Raw genomic sequence first — 17548 nt, forward strand, 5'->3', positions numbered from 1 at the left:
TAGTCTGTGGTTAAAAGGACTTGAAAGGACTCGAAACTCAAAATGCAGGACTTAGGACTTGACTTGAGACTTTCCAGTCTTGACTTTGGACTTGACTCGGGGCTTGCCTGTCTTGACTCGGGACTTGACTCGGACTTGAGGGCAAAGACTTGAGACTTACTTGTGAATTGCAAAACAATGACTTGGTCCCACCTCTGGACCTCACCCTCTGCAGACCACAGCCATGGCGGAGCGCCTGGCGGACCTCCACGACAGCACCGCCCACACCCACCAGAGGGCGCAAGACCTGCTGTCCTCCATCCACAATTTGACCATGGACTTGAACGGTAGGAAGGCATGCTGAGGACGCCCTGTGCGATACGTTATTAACGTGTTGGCGCTCCGCAGACATCCTACGGACGGCAAACGGCTCGCTGAACAACACCGAGGCGGAGCAGGACGAGGGCGAGCGCGAGAGGAAGATGGGGCAGGTGGCGGCCATGCTGGACCAGATGAGGAACCGAACCTTCGCCGGACAAAAGGCGACCGCCGGCCGGGAGAAGACGGAGGCTGAGAAATGTGCGTTTCAGAGCGAAGGCGCGAATAGAAGCTGACGTGTTTGTTTGCGTCCGCAGTGTTGGAGCGCGTGGACAAGAACTTGGCCCGCCGCCAGCAGCAGAACCAGGACAAGGGCCAGGCCATGAAGGAGCGCCTGTCCGGCGTCTACTCGGACATGATGGACTTGCGGGACGCCCTGAACCAAGCGGTCAACGACACGGCCCGAGCCGCCGAGCTCAACAACGCCAACGAGAAGACGCTGGAGGACAACAAGGTGAGCGCCGGAGCGTCCTCGGAAGAGTCCGGAACGTCACCTGTACCTTTTTTCTTTTTTCAGAGGAGGCTGGACCAGCTGAAGTCCAAACACAAGGACGTGGAGGAGCAGCTGCACATGGCCGAGGACGACGTGGCGCACGTCAACGAGCTGCTGGCCACGCTGCAAGACTACAAAGAGGTCCTGAATAAGGCTGCAGCTAACGATTATTTTTCTATCGATTAATCTATAGATTATTTTTCCGATTAATCGGTTAATCTATAGATTATTTTTCCGATTAATCTATAGATTATTTTTCCTTTTACCGATTATTTTTTTTATTTAAAATGAAGATGAAAAAATCAATTTAGGCCAGTTTTTTCAAAAGGCATGGCTTTTATTTACAAAAAAAAAAGTATGGCCACTCAGTCAACATTGACAACAACATGACAAAATATTCTGTAACAATGTAAACATTTAAAACTTTTAACATTTAACAAAATTAAAAGTAGCTTATTTGCTTTTTAATGTGCAAATATAAAAGTAAACATCCAGTGCAAATCTTAATATTCTGCAATAGTATAAGCATTTCAAAAGTAAAAGTATTGCTTATTTTGCTTTAAAATGTACAAAAATAAAGATAAACATCCAATACAAAAAAGTGCAAAACGAAATATTCTGTAACAGTGTAAACATTTCAACAAAAGTAAAAGTATTGCTTATTTTGCTTAATAACACAACAATGATAGTATGATTAAAGTGAAAGTTAATTGTTGGTTTGTACATAGTATATGTAACTGTTAATGTTGTAAAAGGTATTTGCACAACTAATTAACGTTAGCGTCTTTGTAAACACTGAACAGGCACGCCAAACGCGCCTCTCAGAGCGAAAAAGTGTTTTAGTTTATGAATTTACAACGCAGATACAAATGACACATTCATGTTTTTGTGTAATGATGACAACGTATACTCACGCGGACCATTGACTAGTTGATGGTGATGGCAAGAACGCTGTCGGGTGTTTTCTTTTCAAATGTTCCTTCATAGCCGTTGTGCTGCTATGATAGGCCATTTCCGCTCGACACAGTGTGCATACAACAACTGTCAAGTGTTTTGCTTTTTTCGCTGTGCTTATCCCACACTTGAAGGGATGTACCAATGCTGAATGTGGCTTCTGGATTTCACTCAAAAGACCAGACCGTAGTTACTTTTTCCTTTTATTTTCCTTTAGTTTGCAACAGTTTTTCCAACGAAGAAACAGCTTCTTTTTTCTTCTTTAGTCTTTTTAGCAGTCTTTAGCAGTGTCAGTAGACTTTAGTTTCTTTAGCTGTCATTAGCTGTCTTTAGTAGCCTTTAGTAGCCTTTAGCTTCTTTAGTAGCCTTTAGCTTCTTTAGTAGGTGAAAAACCTTTAAGGACAAAACACCACAAGATTAACATGCTGTAAAAAATCAATCAATTATCAATCCCATAATTTACAATTATTAATTAGGCAATCAAACTCTTAACCATTAAACAAATGCAAGAAAATGGACACATCTTTTCCCTTTTAAGTTAAAACAGATTTTAAATAAATTGTCTCAACATAAATGCACCAAGATACATATAAAATACATTTAAACCCAGAAACACAATAGATAAATGCAACAGAAAACCCAATATGCAAATACATAAATACCTAACCAATTAACCACCTATTTAGATACATATTTAAAATCCATATTCAATATAAATATATTATTAAATTAGCAGTGAAACACTCAATCTTAAACGCCGTCTACTGGTAGAAAAATGCCCCTTTTTCTATGCCCTCACCAGCAGCCAATGATCCAACACACTTAAATCCAACACTTGAAGTTGAGCGACTTCACCCTCCTGATGAAGCAAACTGCTCCAACATTTATCAAACTAAGCAAAGAATATCAACACTAAACAACAGTTACACAAACACCGTGTGTATTTAGCCTCCAGACTAAGCACGCTTAGTCACCCCCCCATCTCACCAGCGCAACAGGTGCGCCACACCCACAAAGACAACTAAAGTGCAATCTTACCGGCTGTCCGTTCAGCTATTGGTTTTGGTACACTTTTGGCACAACTCTGGGTTTTCTGTAACGAACTAAACCTTTTTCCACTCTGCGCTGGCGTCTTTTGTACTCCTTGATTTGACACAGCGGTCTAATTAGCGGGCTCGCGCACCAGCAGATGAGACAGGAGCGCGCCGCGTTATACCTGCGCGTGAACGTAAACTGATCGGCTCTGATCATATAAGCCGACTGGCCGAAATAATGCCCAATTATATACATTTCCTGGGGTTGCCTAGGTGAATAGGGATGCGGATGTGCTCTAAGATAAAATATAATTTTATTAAGTGGGGTTTGGCTGGGGTGGCAATTCTTGTTGCCCCCCGGCTCAGAGCCTGCATGTTGGAGTTCAACCCGGTGGACGAGAGGGTAGCTTCCCTCCGCCTTCGGGTGGGGGCACGGGTCCTGACTGTTGTTTGCGCTTACGCGCCAAACAGCAGCTCAGAGTACCCACCCTTTTTGGATTCACTCGAGGGAGTACTGGAGAGTGCTCCCCCGGGTGATTCCCTCCTTCTACTGGGGGACTTCAACGCTCATATTAGCAACGACAGTGAAACCTGGAGAGGCGTGATTGGGAAGAATGGCCGCCCGGATCTGAACCCAAGTGGTGTTTTGTTATTGGACTTTTGTGCCCGTCACGGATTGTCCATAACGAACACCATGTTCAAGCATAAGGGTGTCCATATGTGCACTTGGCACCAGGACACCCTAGGCCGCAGTTCCATGATCGACTTTGTAGTTGTGTCATCGGATTTGCGGCCTCATGTTTTGGACACTCGGGTGAAGAGAGGGGCGGAGCTTTCTACCGATCACCACCTGGTGGTGAGTTGGCTGCGATGGTGGGGGAGGATGCCGGACAGACCTGGCAGGCCCAAACGCATTGTGAGGGTTTGCTGGGAACGTCTGGCAGAGTCTCCTGTCAGAGAGAGTTTCAATTCCCACCTCCGGAAGAACTTTGAACATGTCACGAGGGAGGTGCTGGACATTGAGTCCGAGTGGACCATGTTCCGCACCTCTATTGTCGAGGCGGCTGATTGGAGCTGTGGCCGCAAGGTAGTTTGTTGCCTGTCGTGGCGGTAATCCTAGAACCCGTTGGTGGACACCGGCGGTGAGGGATGCCGTCAAGCTGAAGAAGGAGTCCTATCGGGTTCTTTTGGCTCATGGGACTCCTGAGGCAGCGGACAGGTACCGACAGGCCAAGCGGTGTGCGGCTTCAGCGGTCGCGGAGGCAAAAACTCGGACATGGGAGGAGTTCGGGGAAGCCATGGAAAACGACTTCCGGACGGCTTCGAAGCGATTCTGGACCACCATCCGCCGCCTCAGGAAGGGGAAGCAGTGCACTACCAACACCGTGTATGGTGAGGATGGTGTTCTGCTGACCTCGACTGCGGAAGTTGTGGATCGGTGGAGGGAATACTTCGAAGACCTCCTCAATCCCACCAACACGTCTTCCTATGAGGAAGCAGTGCCTGAGGAATCTGTGGTGGGCTCTCGTATTTCTGGGGCTGAGGTTGCCGAGGTAGTTAAAAAGCTCCTCGGTGGCAAGGCCCCGGGGGTGGATGAGATCCGCCCGGAGTTCCTTAAGGCTCTGGATGTTGTGGGGCTGTCTTGGTTGACAAGACTCTGCAACATCGCGTGGACATCGGGGGCGGTACCTCTGGATTGGCAGACCGGGGTGGTGGTTCCTCTCTTTAAGAAGGGGAACCGGAGGGTGTGTTCCAACTATCGTGGGATCACACTCCTCAGCCTTCCCGGTAAGGTCTATTCAGGTGTACTGGAGAGGAGGCTACGCCGGATAGTCCAACCTCGGATTCAGGAGGAACAGTGTGGTTTTCGTCCTGGTCGTGGAACTGTGGACCAGCTCTATACTCTCGGCAGGGTCCTTGAGGGTGCATGGGAGTTTGCCCAACCAGTCTACATGTGCTTTGTGGACTTGGAGAAGGCATTCGACCGTGTCCCTCGGGAAGTCCTGTGGGGAGTGCTCAGAGAGTATGGGGTTTCGGACTGTCTGATTGTGGCGGTCCGCTCCCTGTATGATCAGTGCCAGAGCTTGGTTCGCATTGCCGGCAGTAAGTCGGACACGTTTCCGGTGAGGGTTGGACTCCGCCAAGGCTGCCCTTTGTCACCAATTCTGTTCATAACTTTTATGGACAGAATTTCTAGGCGCAGTCAAGGCGTTGAGGGGATCCGGTTTGGTGGCTGCAGGATTAGGTCTCTGCTATTTGCAGATGATGTGGTCCTGATGGCTTCCTCCGGCCAAGATCTTCAGCTCTCACTGGATCGGTTCGCAGCCGAGTGTGAAGCGACTGGGATGAGAATCAGCACCTCCAAGTCCGAGTCCATGGTTCTCGCCCGGAAAAGGGTGGAGTGCCATCTCCGGGTTGGGGAGGAGATCTTGCCCCAAGTGGAGGAGTTCAAGTACCTCGGAGTCTTGTTCACGAGTGAGGGAAGAGTGGATCGTGAGATCGACAGGTGGATCGGTGCGGCGTCTTCAGTAATGCGGACGCTGTATCGATCTGTTGTGGTGAAGAAGGAGCTGAGCCGGAAGGCAAAGCTCTCGATTTACCGGTCGATCTACGTTCCCATCCTCACCTATGGTCATGAGCTTTGGGTTATGACCGAAAGGACAAGATCACGGGTACAAGCGGCCGAAATGAGTTTCCTCCGCCGGGTGGCGGGTCTCTCCCTTAGAGATAGGGTGAGAAGCTCTGCCATCCGGGGGGAGCTCAAAGTAAAGCCGCTGCTCCTCCACATGGAGAGGAGCCAGATGAGGTGGTTCGGGCATCTGGTCAGGATGCCACCCGAGCGCCTCCCTAAGGAGGTGTTTAGGGCACGTCCGACCGGTAGGAGGCCACGGGGAAGACCCAGGACACGTTGGGAAGACTATATCTCCCGGCTGGCCTGGGAACGCCTCGGGATCCCCCGGGAGGAGCTGGACGAAGTGGCTGGGGAGAGGGAAGTCCGGGCTTCCCTGCTTAGGCTGCTGCCCCCGCGACCCGACCTCGGATAAGCGGAAGAAGATGGATGGATGGATGGATGGATGGGTTTGGCTGGTTGCTAAGCAGCCACGGTTGCGAGCTCGCGCTTCAGCTGACGAGACAGCTGTTCGCCGCTACAACATTATTAGGCCGTTTATTGAAATACTCCCACACTTTTGACGACTTTTGGCATGCTTTTTTTCCCCTCGCTCGCACCGCTCGCATCGTCTGCTTTGCGCTCCGCCATGACGGTAGTGGGACGTAAATATGCGACGCATCGACGCACAAAAACGGCGTCGACGTATTTACGTAACCGGTGACGTCGACTACGTCGACGCGTCGTTTCAGCCTTAGTCCTGACGCACGCACGCCCACGTCTCAGTCCAGAGTCCTCAAATTGTCCTCTCTCGCGCAGGAGTACGAGCGTTTGGCCGCACAGCTGGACGGCGCCAGGACGCCTCTGGCCAAGAAAGTGGAGGATTCTGCTTGGGCCGACTCCAAAATCCCGCTGGTGGAGGAAGCCGAGAGACACGCGGAGATGCTCCACTCTTTAGCCATGAACCTGTCCAGGTGAGACTCCACTCTTTAGCCATGAACCTGTCCAGGTGAGACTCCACTCTTTAGCCATGAACCTGTCCAGGTGAGACTCGCTGCTGGACTCACAGTCCTTTGAACGGCTCTTGTAAGTCAACCATGACAACCCATTGTGAGACCTTTGTCATTAGGGCTGCAGCTAACGATTATTTTTCTATCGATTAATCTATAGATTATTTAATTCGATTAATCGGTTAATCTATAGATTATTTTTTTCGATTAATCTATAGATTATTTTTCCTTTTACCGATTTTTTTTTAATTTAAAATGAAGAGGAAAAAATAAATGTAGGCCAGTTTTTTCAAAAGGCATGGCTTTTATTTACAAAAAAAAAAGTATGGCCACTCAGTCAACATTGACAACAACATGACAAAATATTCTGTAACAATGTAAACATTTAAAACTTTTAACATTTAACACAATTAAAAGTAGCTTATTTGCTTTTTAATGTGCAAATATAAAAGTAAACATCCAGTGCAAATCTTAATATTCTGGAATAGTATAAGCATTTCAAAAGTAAAAGTATTGCTTATTTTGCTTTAAAATGTGCAAAAATAAAGATAAACATCCAATACAAAAAAGTGCAAAACGGAAATATTCTGTAACAAGTGTAAACATTTCAACAAAAGTAAAAGTATTGCTTATTTGCTAAAATGTGCAAAAATAAAGCTAAACATCCAATACAAAAAAGTGTACAGTGTAAACATTTCAACAAAAGTAAAAGTATTGCTTATTTTGCTTAATAACACAACAATGATAGTATGATTAAAGTGAAAGTTAATTGTTGGTTTGTACATAGTATATGTAACTGTTAATGTTGTAAAAGGTATTTGCACAACTAATTAACGTTAGCGTTTGTGACACGTCTTGTGCCGTGGGGTTCTTTCAGGACCGACAGACTGAACGCCAGACGGCTTTGCCAGGTTTACAATCTTTTAATTTTACACAAAGTCTTTTCTCTTCCAACTGCGCGGATCGCGCACCTGGGCACGATTGCGGCGTCGCTCCCGGCGCGCCCCGCCTCGCCGCTCGCTCGCCGCCGCCGCCTCTCCACAGCGTTAAAGAGGAGCGCGTCTTTGTAAACACTGAACAGGCACGCCAAACGCGCCTCTCAGAGCGAAACGGTGCTTTAGTTTATGAATTTACAACGCAGATACAAATGACACATTCATGTTTTTGTGTAATAATGACAACGTATACGCACGCGGACGATTGACTTGTTGATGGTGATGGCAAGAACGCTGTCGGGGGTTTTCTTTTCAAATGTTCGTTCATAGCCGTTGTGCTGCTATGATAGGCCATTTCCGCTCGACACAGTGTGCATACAACAACATTATTAGGCCGTTTATTGAAATACTCCCACACTTTTGACGACTTTTGGCGTGCTTTTTTCCCCTTGCTCGCATCGTCTGCTTTGCGCTCCGCCATGACAGTAAAGTAGAGTGACGTAAATATGCGACGCGCCGACGCACAAAAACGGCGTCGACGTATTTACGTAACCGATGACGTCGACTACGTCGACGCGTTGTTTCAGCCTTATTTGTCATGCACAGTTCACACTGACAAACTTTGTTATTTTTTGCAAATAATCATGAACTTAGAATTTAATGGCAGCGACATGTTTCAAAAAAAGCTGGCACAAGTGGCAAAAATGAGTGAGAAAGTTGAGGAATGCTCATCAAAGACTTATTTGGAGCATCCCACAGGTGAACGGGCTAATTGGGAACAGGTGGGTGCCATGATTGGGTATAAAAAGCAGCTTCCATGAAATGCTCAGTCATTCACAAACAAGGACGGGGCGAGGGTCACCACTTTGTCAACAAATGCCTGAGCAAATTGTTTAAGAACAACATTTCTCAAGCAAGGAATTTAGGGATTTCACCATCTACGCTCCGTAATATCATCAAAAGGTTCAGAGAATGTGGAGAAATCACTGCACGTAAGCGGCAAGGCTGAAAACCAACATTGAATGCCCGTGACCTTGGATCCCTCAGGCGGTACTGCATCAAAAAGCGACATCAGTGCGTAAAGGATATCACCATTCCGAGAGTAAAGTGTGAGAGATCAGAGTGTGCTTCAAGAGTAAAGTGTGAGAGATCAGAGTGTGCTTCAAGAGTAAAGTGTGTGAGATCAGAGTGTGCTTCAAGAGTAAAGTGTGTGAGATCAGAGTGTGCTTCAAGAGTAAAGTGTGAGAGATCAGAGTGTGCTTCAAGAGTAAAGTGTGAGAGATCAGAGTGTGCTTCAAGAGTAAAGTGTGAGAGATCAGAGTGTGCTTCAAGAGTGAAGTGTGAGAGATCAGAGTGTGCTTCAAGAGTAAAGTGTGTGAGATCAGAGTGTACTTCAAGAGTAAAGTGTGAGAGATCAGAGTGTGCTTCAAGAGTAAAGTGTGAGAGATCAGAGTGTGCTTCAAGAGTAAAGTGTGTGAGATCAGAGTGTGCTTCAAGAGTAAAGTGTGAGAGATCAGAGTGTGCTTCAAGAGTAAAGTATGTGAGATCAGAGTGTGCTTCAAGAGTAAAGTAAGTGAGATCAGAGTGTGCTTCAAGAGTAAAGTGTGAGAGATCAGAGTGTGCTTCAAGAGTAAAGTGTAAGAGATCAGAGTGTGCTTCAAGAGTAAAGTGTGTGAGATCAGAGTGTGCTTCAAGAGTAAAGTGTGAGAGATCAGAGTGTGCTTCAAGAGTAAAGTGTGTGAGATCAGTGTGCTTCAAGAGTAATGTGTGAGAGATCAGAGTGTGCTTCAAGAGTAAAGTGTGTGAGATCAGAGTGTGCTTCAAGAGTAAAGTGTGTGAGATCAGAGTGTGCTTCAAGAGTAAAGTGTGAGAGATCAGAGTGTGCTTCAAGAGTAAAGTGTGTGAGATCAGAGTGTGCTTCAAGAGTAAAGTGTGAGAGATCAGAGTGTCCTTCAAGAGTAAAGTGTGAGAGATCAGAGTGTGCTTCAAGAGTAAAGTGTGAGAGATCAGAGTGTGCTTCAAGAGTAAAGTGTGAGAGATCAGAGTGTGCTTCAAGAGTAAAGTGTGTGAGATCAGAGTGTACTTCAAGAGTAAAGTGTGAGCAGAGCGCTCCTGTCATTTAGAGCAGTGGTTCTCAACCTTTTTTCAGCGATGTACCCCCTATGAACATTTTTTTAATTCAAGTACCCCCTAATCAGAGCAAAGCATTTTTGGTTGGGAAAAAAAAATGAGATAAAGAAGCACTATGTCATCAGTTTCTGATTTATTAAATTGTATAACAGTGAAAAATATTGCTCATTTGTAGTGGTTTTTCTTGAACTATTTGGGAAAAAAAGATATAAAAATAACTAAAAACTTGTTGAGGAATAAACAAGTGATTCAATTATAAATTAAAGCTGCAAGCAGCGATGGCCAGGATCGACTTTGAGGGCTCATAAAATCCAAACCGGAGCAGTAATTAAAACTCTTTCATCAACTTTTAATCAAAAGGGTTCAATCTCTCTCAATCAATCAATCAATCAATCAATGTTTATTTATATAGCCCTAAATCACAAGTGTCTCAAAGGGCTGCACAAGCCACAACGACATCCTCGGTACAAAGCCCACATAAGGGCAAGGAAAAACTCACCCCAGTGGGACGTCGATGTGAATGACTATGAGAAACCTTGGAGAGGACCGCATATGTGGGTAATAACCCACCCCCTCTAGGGGAGACCGAAAGCAATGGATGTCGAGTGGGTCTGACATAATATTGTGAGAGTCCAGTCCATAGTGGATCCAACATAATAGTAAGAGTCCAGTCCATAGTGGATCTAACATAATAGTGTGAGAGTCCAGTCCATAGTGGATCTAACATAATATTGTGAGAGTCCAGTCCATAGTGGATCTAACATAATAGTAAGAGTCCAGTCCATAGTGGATCTAACATAATAGTGTGAGAGTCCAGTCCATAGTGGATCTAACATAATATTGTGAGAGTCCAGTCCATAGTGGATCTAACATAATAGTAAGAGTCCAGTCCATAGTGGATCTAACATAATAGTGTGAGAGTCCAGTCCATAGTGGATCTAACATAATATTGTGAGAGTACAGTCCATAGTGGATCTAACATAATAGTGAGAGAGTCCAGTCCATAGTGGATCTAACATAATAGTGAGAGTCCAGTCCATAGTGGATCTAACATAATAGTGTGAGAGTCCAGTCCATAGTGGATCTAACATAATAGTGTGAGAGTCCAGTCCATAGTGGATCTAACATAATAGTGTGAGTCCAGTCCATAGTGGATCTAACATAATATTGTGAGAGTCCAGTCCATAGTGGATCTAACATAATATTGTGAGAGTCCAGTCCATAGTGGATCTAACATAATAGTGAGAGTCCAGTCCATAGTGGATCTAACATAATAGTGAGAGTCCAGTCCATAGTGGATCTAACATAATAGTAAGAGTCCAGTCCATAGTGGATCTAACATAATAGTGAGAGTCCAGTCCATAGTGGATCCAACATAATAGTAAGAGTCCAGTCCATAGTGGATCCAACATAATAGTAAGAGTCCAGTCCATAGTGGATCTAACATAATAGTGAGAGTCCAGTCCATAGTGGATCTAACATAATAGTGAGAGTCCAGTCCATAGTGGATCTAACATAATATTGTGAGAGTCCAGTCCATAGTGGATCTAACATAATAGTGAGAGTCCAGTCCATAGTGGATCTAACATAATAGTGTGAGAGTCCAGTCCATAGTGGATCTAACATAATATTGTGAGAGTCCAGTCCATAGTGGATCTAACATAATAGTGTGAGAGTCCAGTCCATAGTGGATCTAACATAATATTGTGAGAGTCCAGTCCATAGTGGATCCAACATAATAGTAAGAGTCCAGTCCATAGTGGATCTAACATAATATTGTGAGAGTCCAGTCCATAGTGGATCCAACATAATAGTAAGAGTCCAGTCCATAGTGGATCTAACATAATAGTAAGAGTCCAGTCCATAGTGGATCTAACATAATAGTGTGAGAGTCCAGTCCATAGTGGATCTAACATAATAGTGAGAGTCCAGTCCATAGTGGATCTAACATAATAGTGTGAGAGTCCAGTCCATAATGGATCTAACATAATAGTGTGAGAGTCCAGTCCATAGTGGATCTAACATAATAGTAAGAGTCCAGTCCATAGTGGATCTAACATAATATAGTGAGAGTCCAGTCCATAGTGGATCCAACATAATAGTAAGAGTCCAGTCCATAGTGGATCTAACATAATAGTGAGAGTCCAGTCCATAGTGGATCTAACATAATATTGTGAGAGTCCAGTCCATAGTGGATCCAACATAATAGTAAGAGTCCAGTCCATAGTGGATCTAACATAATAGTGAGAGTCCAGTCCATAGTGGATCTAACATAATAGTGTGAGAGTCCAGTCCATAGTGGATCTAACATAATAGTAAGAGTCCAGTCCATAGTGGATCTAACATAATATAGTGAGAGTCCAGTCCATAGTGGATCCAACATAATAGTAAGAGTCCAGTCCATAGTGGATCTAACATAATAGTGAGAGTCCAGTCCATAGTGGATCTAACATAATATTGTGAGAGTCCAGTCCATAGTGGATCCAACATAATAGTAAGAGTCCAGTCCATAGTGGGGCCAGCAGGACACCATCCAGAGCGGAGACGGACTCTCCTGTGGTAATTTGAAGCCGACACGACAAACGCGCTCAGAGGAGATAATGTTAGAAAAAAGGTGACTATTTTTACGCAACTTTTGTTTTGAAGGGGGAATTGCAAACTTCCTGTTGATTTTTGCCGGGAATTGTCAGTGTATGAAATATAGGTCTAAGTGAGACCTACACTGTCTCTACGACATTCCTACTGGGAGTTAGAGGCAGTTTTGTCTGTGTTTTCTTCCTAGGGGGCGCTAGAGCGCAATTTTAAGTTTTGGGGTTTGTTTTTTTGATTAGATCGCAATTTTCACCAGTCCTGATGTGTGTGTGTCCAATTTGGTGAGTTTTGAAGCATGTTAAGAGGGTCAAGTTACAGCTCAAAGAGGCGGCGTTATACAGGTAAAAGCCAGTAAATTAGAATATTTTGAAAAACTTGATTTATTTCAGTAATTGCATTCAAAAGGTGTAACTTGTACATTATATTTATTCATTGCACACAGACTGATGCATTCAAATGTTTATTTCATTGAATTTTGATGATTTGAAGTGGCAACAAATGAAAATCCAAAATTCCGTGTGTCACAAAATTAGAATATTACTTAAGGCTAATACAAAAAAGGGATTTTTAGAAATGTTGGCCAACTGAAAAGTATGAAAATGAAAAATATGAGCATGTACAATACTCAATACTTGGTTGGAGCTCCTTTTGCCTCAATTACTGCGTTAATGCGGCGTGGCATGGAGTCGATGAGTTTCTGGCACTGCTCAGGTGTTATGAGAGCCCAGGTTGCTCTGATAGTGGCCTTCAACTCTTCTGCGTTTTTGGGTCTGGCATTCTGCATCTTCCTTTTCACAATACCCCACAGATTTTCTATGGAGCTAAGGTCAGGGGAGTTGGCGGGCCAATTTAGAACAGAAATACCATGGTCCGTAAACCAGGCACGGGTAGATTTTGCGCTGTGTGCAGGCGCCAAGTCCTGTTGGAACTTGAAATCTCCATCTCCATAGAGCAGGTCAGCAGCAGGAAGCATGAAGTGCTCTAAAACTTGCTGGTAGACGGCTGCGTTGACCCTGGATCTCAGGAAACAGAGTGGACCGACACCAGCAGATGACATGGCACCCCAAACCATCACCCAACCATGCAAATTTTGCATTTCCTTTGGAAATCGAGGTCCCAGAGTCTGGAGGAAGACAGGAGAGGCACAGGATCCACGTTGCCTGAAGTCTAGTGTAAAGTTTCCACCATCAGTGATGGTTTGGGGTGCCATGTCATCTGCTGGTGTCGGTCCACTCTGTTTCCTGAGATCCAGGGTCAACGCAGCCGTCTACCAGCAAGTTTTAGAGCACTTCATGCTTCCTGCTGCTGACCTGCTCTATGGAGATGGAGATTTCCAGTTCCAACAGGACTTGGCGCCTGCACACAGCGCAAAATCTACCCGTGCCTGGTTTACGGACCATGGTATTTCTGTTCTAAATTGGCCCGCCAACTCCCCTGACCTTAGTCCCATAGAAAATCTGTGGGGTATTGTGAAAAGGAAGATGCAGAATGCCAGACCCAAAAACGCAGAAGAGTTGAAGGCCACTATCAGAGCAACCTGGGCTCTCATAACACCTGAGCAGTGCCAGAAACTCATCGACTCCATGCCACGCCGCATTAACGCAGTAATTGAGGCAAAAGGAGCTCCAACCAAGTATTGAGTATTGTACATGCTCATATTTTTCATTTTCATACTTTTCAGTTGGCCAACATTTCTAAAAATCCCTTTTTTGTATTAGCCTTAAGTAATATTCTAATTTTGTGACACACGGAATTTTGGATTTTCATTTGTTGCCACTTCAAATCATCAAAATTAAATGAAATAAACATTTGAATGCATCAGTCTGTGTGCAATGAATAAATATAATGTACAAGTTACACCTTTTGAATGCAATTACTGAAATAAATCAAGTTTTTCAAAATATTCTAATTTACTGGCTTTTACCTGTAATAATAAAACGCTAGAAATTCAATAGGGTCCTCTGTCCCAAAGGGACTCGGTCCCTAATAAAGATTTCTACACATAGAAGTAATCATCAACTTAAAGTGCCCTCTTTGGGGATTGTAATAGAGATCCATCTGGATTAATCTAGCTGTCAACACTGAATATTGCATTGTTGCATTTCTTTTCACACTTCTTTTTCACACACATTTTAGTGAGAAACCTGCGCTTGTGCTTCACTGAGTTAATGAACTTGCATTCATATTTTGTTGAAGTATTATTCAATAAATATATTTATAAAGGATTTTTGAATTGTTGCTATTTTTAGAATATTTAAAAAAAATCTCACGTACCCCTTGGCATACCTTCAAGTACCCCCATTTGAGAACCACTGATTTAGAGGATCTTTGATTAGTGTTTTTACAAGGTTTCTTAAAAAGCAGCAGTGCTGCTGGATACAAAAAGTTGCCACTGAAAAGTTTGAGTCTGGGTTGTTCCATCACTCACAGCTTTGTGGAGGAGACCAAGGGTGAAGGTCTGGTGGACGTGACCAAGGCGTACAACAAGATCATCAACAGCATCAAGGCGGCGGAGGACGCGGCCCGTGAGGCTGACCAGGCCGCCACCCACGCCCTGGAGGTAACCTGCAACTTCTCCAAATGTGAGATTATTGTAAACTCATCTTCCTGTTGCAGAACATCCAAGACCAGGACCTGGGCCAGAAGGCCCACTCTCTGAGGAACCACAGTGTGGCTCTCAAGGAGGAGGTGGAGACGCTGAGCTGGGAACTCAACCAAGGTGACATGTGACACCACCTGTGACATCACATGTGACATCACGTCAAGCACACTCTGATCTCTCACACTTTACTCTTGAAGCACACTCTGATCTCACACATTTTACTCTTGAAGCACACTCTGATCTCACACACTTTACTCTTGAAGCACACTCTGATCTCACACATTTTACTCTTGAAGCACACTCTGATCTCTCACACTTTACTCTTGAAGCACACTGATCTCACACACTTTACTCTTTAAGCACACTCTGATCCCACACACTTTACTCTTGAAGCACCTTCTGATCTCACACACTTTATTCTTAAAGCACACTCTGATCTCACACACTTTACTCTTGAAGCACACTCTGATCTCACACACTTTACTCTTGAAGCACACTCTGATCTCTCACACTTTACTCTTGAAGCACACTCTGATCTCACACACTTTACTATTTAAGCACACTCTGATCCCACACACTTTACTCTTGAAGCACACTCTGATCTCACACACTTTACTCTTGAAGCACACTCTGATCTCACACATTACTCTTGAAGCACACTCTGATCCCTCACACTTTACTCTCGAAGCACACTCTGATCTCACACACTTTACTCTTGAAGCACACTCTGATCTCACATACTTTACTCTTGAAGCACACTCTGATCTCACACACTTTACTCTTGAAGCACACTCTGATCTCACACACGTTACTCTTGAAGCACACTCTGATCTCTCACACACTTTACTCTTGAAGCACACTCTGATCTCACACACTTTACTCTCGAAGCACACTCTGATCTCTCACACTTTACTCTTGAAGCACACTCTGATCTCACACATTTTACTCTTGAAGCACACTCTGATCTCACACACTTTACTCTTGAAGTACACTCAGATCTCTCACTCATCCCACATTTAACTCTGGGCAGAGTTGAATCCTCAGCTGGAAGACGCTGGCAGGCGCCTGCAAGACGCCAAGACCAAACAGGCCCAGGTGGCCCAGGACCTCCAGACGGTTCACCACAACCTGAACCTGACCTCCAGTAGGCACATGAGCTGAAGAAGTCCAGAGTCCAAAGACTTCTGCTCCTCACCTTGTCTTCCCCGCAGACGTCAGTCAGGAAGTGGGCGAGGCCAAGCGAGCGGCGGGTGGAGCCAACGCTTCGGCCTGGCAGGTGAGCGATGCCCTGCGTCCAATCAGGGAGCAGCTGGAGCAGTGGCAGCAGACGTATGGTGACGCCAACACCACCAGCCAGGAGGTCAACAACGCTCTGATGGAGGCCAACAAGACCGGTAGGAAGTTGCTTGACCATCATCAAACCTCACCTCACCCTCGCTGATGTGTGCTTGACCATCACCTCACCCTCGCTGACCGTGCTGACGTGTGCAGTGGGCATGCTGGACGACGCCATTCCTCTCCTCATGAAGAAGCTGGACAAGCTGCACAACCACTCGGCTCAGATGCCCAACATCTCCGAGAACATCCGTCGCATCCGACAGCTCATCCAGCAGGCTCGCAACGCCGCTAGCAAGGTAGTAGCATCCACAGTTAGGCCACGCCTTTACTATAGAGGATCTTTGATTTGTTTTTTGCAGCAGGTCCCTCAAAACGCCTGTTGTTATATAGAGGATCTTTGATTTGTGTTTTTTCAGCAGGTCCCTCAAAACTCCTGTTGTTATATAGAGGATCTTTGATTTGGTTTTTTTGCAGCAGTTCCCTAAAAACTCCTGTTGTTATATAGAGGATCTTTGATTTGCTTTTTTGCAGCAGTTCCCTAAAAACTCCTGTTGTTATATAGAGGATCTTTGATTTTTTTTTGCAGCAGTTTCCTAAAAACTCCTGTTGTTATATAGAGGATCTTTGATTTTTTTTTGCAGCAGTTTCCTAAAAACTCCTGTTATGTAGAGGATCTTTGATTTGTTTTTTTGCAGCAGTTCCCTAAAAACTCCTGTTGTTATATAGAGGATCTTTAATTTGTGTTTTTTCGGCAGGTCCCTAAAAACTCCTGTTGTTATATAGAGGATCTTTGATTTGTTTTTTTGCAGCAGTTCCCTAAAAACTCCTGTTGTTATAATAGAGGATCTTTGATTCGCTTTTTTGCAGCAGGTCCCTCAAAACTCCTGTTGTTATAATAATGATAATAATAATACCTGGGATTTATATAGCACTTTTCTAAGTACCCAAAGTCGCTTTACATGTATATATAGAGGATCTTTGATTTGTTTTTTTTCAGCAGGTCCCTATAAACTCCTGTTGTTATGTAGAGGATCTTTGATTTGTGTTTTTTCAGCAGGTCCCTAAAAACTCCTGTTGTTATGTAGAGGATCTTTGATGAGTTTTTTGCAGCAGTTCCCTAAAACCTCCTGTTGTTATATAGAGGATCTTTGACTCGCTTTTTTGCAGCAGGTCCCTCAAAACTCCTGTTGTTATATAGAGGATCTTTGATTTGGTTTTTTGCAGCAGTTCCCTAAAAATTCCTGTTGTTATATAGAGGATCTTTGATTTGTGTTCTTTCAGCAGGTCCCTCAAAACTCCTGTTGTTATATAGAGGATCTTTGATTTGTGTTTTTTCAGCAGGTCCCTCAAAACTCCTGTTGTTATATAGAGGGTATTTAGAGGATCTTTGATTCGCTTTTTTGCAGCAGGTCCCTCAAAACTCCTGTTGTTATATAGAGGATCTTTGATTTGGTTTTTTGCAGCAGGTCCCTCAAAACTCCTGTTATAGAAGATC

At 44.5% G+C, this 17548-nt stretch overlaps 1 protein-coding gene across 4 annotated transcripts in view; it reads left to right on the forward strand.

Moving 5' to 3' along the window:
* lama5 (laminin, alpha 5) overlaps positions 1-17548 on the forward strand; it is a 219849-nt gene that overhangs the window by 166483 nt on the left and 35818 nt on the right. For all 4 annotated transcript variants that reach the window (XM_061925868.1, XM_061925885.1, XM_061925877.1 and 1 more), the window contains exons 51-60: positions 215-326; positions 388-558; positions 615-811; positions 875-991; positions 6266-6420; positions 14544-14673; positions 14730-14832; positions 15746-15859; positions 15927-16109; positions 16207-16349. In XM_061925868.1, the coding sequence (XP_061781852.1) occupies positions 215-326; positions 388-558; positions 615-811; positions 875-991; positions 6266-6420; positions 14544-14673; positions 14730-14832; positions 15746-15859; positions 15927-16109; positions 16207-16349 (1425 nt within the window). The remainder of the gene's footprint in view (positions 1-214; positions 327-387; positions 559-614; positions 812-874; positions 992-6265; positions 6421-14543; positions 14674-14729; positions 14833-15745; positions 15860-15926; positions 16110-16206; positions 16350-17548) is intronic.

This window comes from Nerophis lumbriciformis, linkage group LG01, assembly GCF_033978685.3.
Source record: "Nerophis lumbriciformis linkage group LG01, RoL_Nlum_v2.1, whole genome shotgun sequence".
Taxonomy (NCBI): domain Eukaryota; kingdom Metazoa; phylum Chordata; class Actinopteri; order Syngnathiformes; family Syngnathidae; genus Nerophis; species Nerophis lumbriciformis.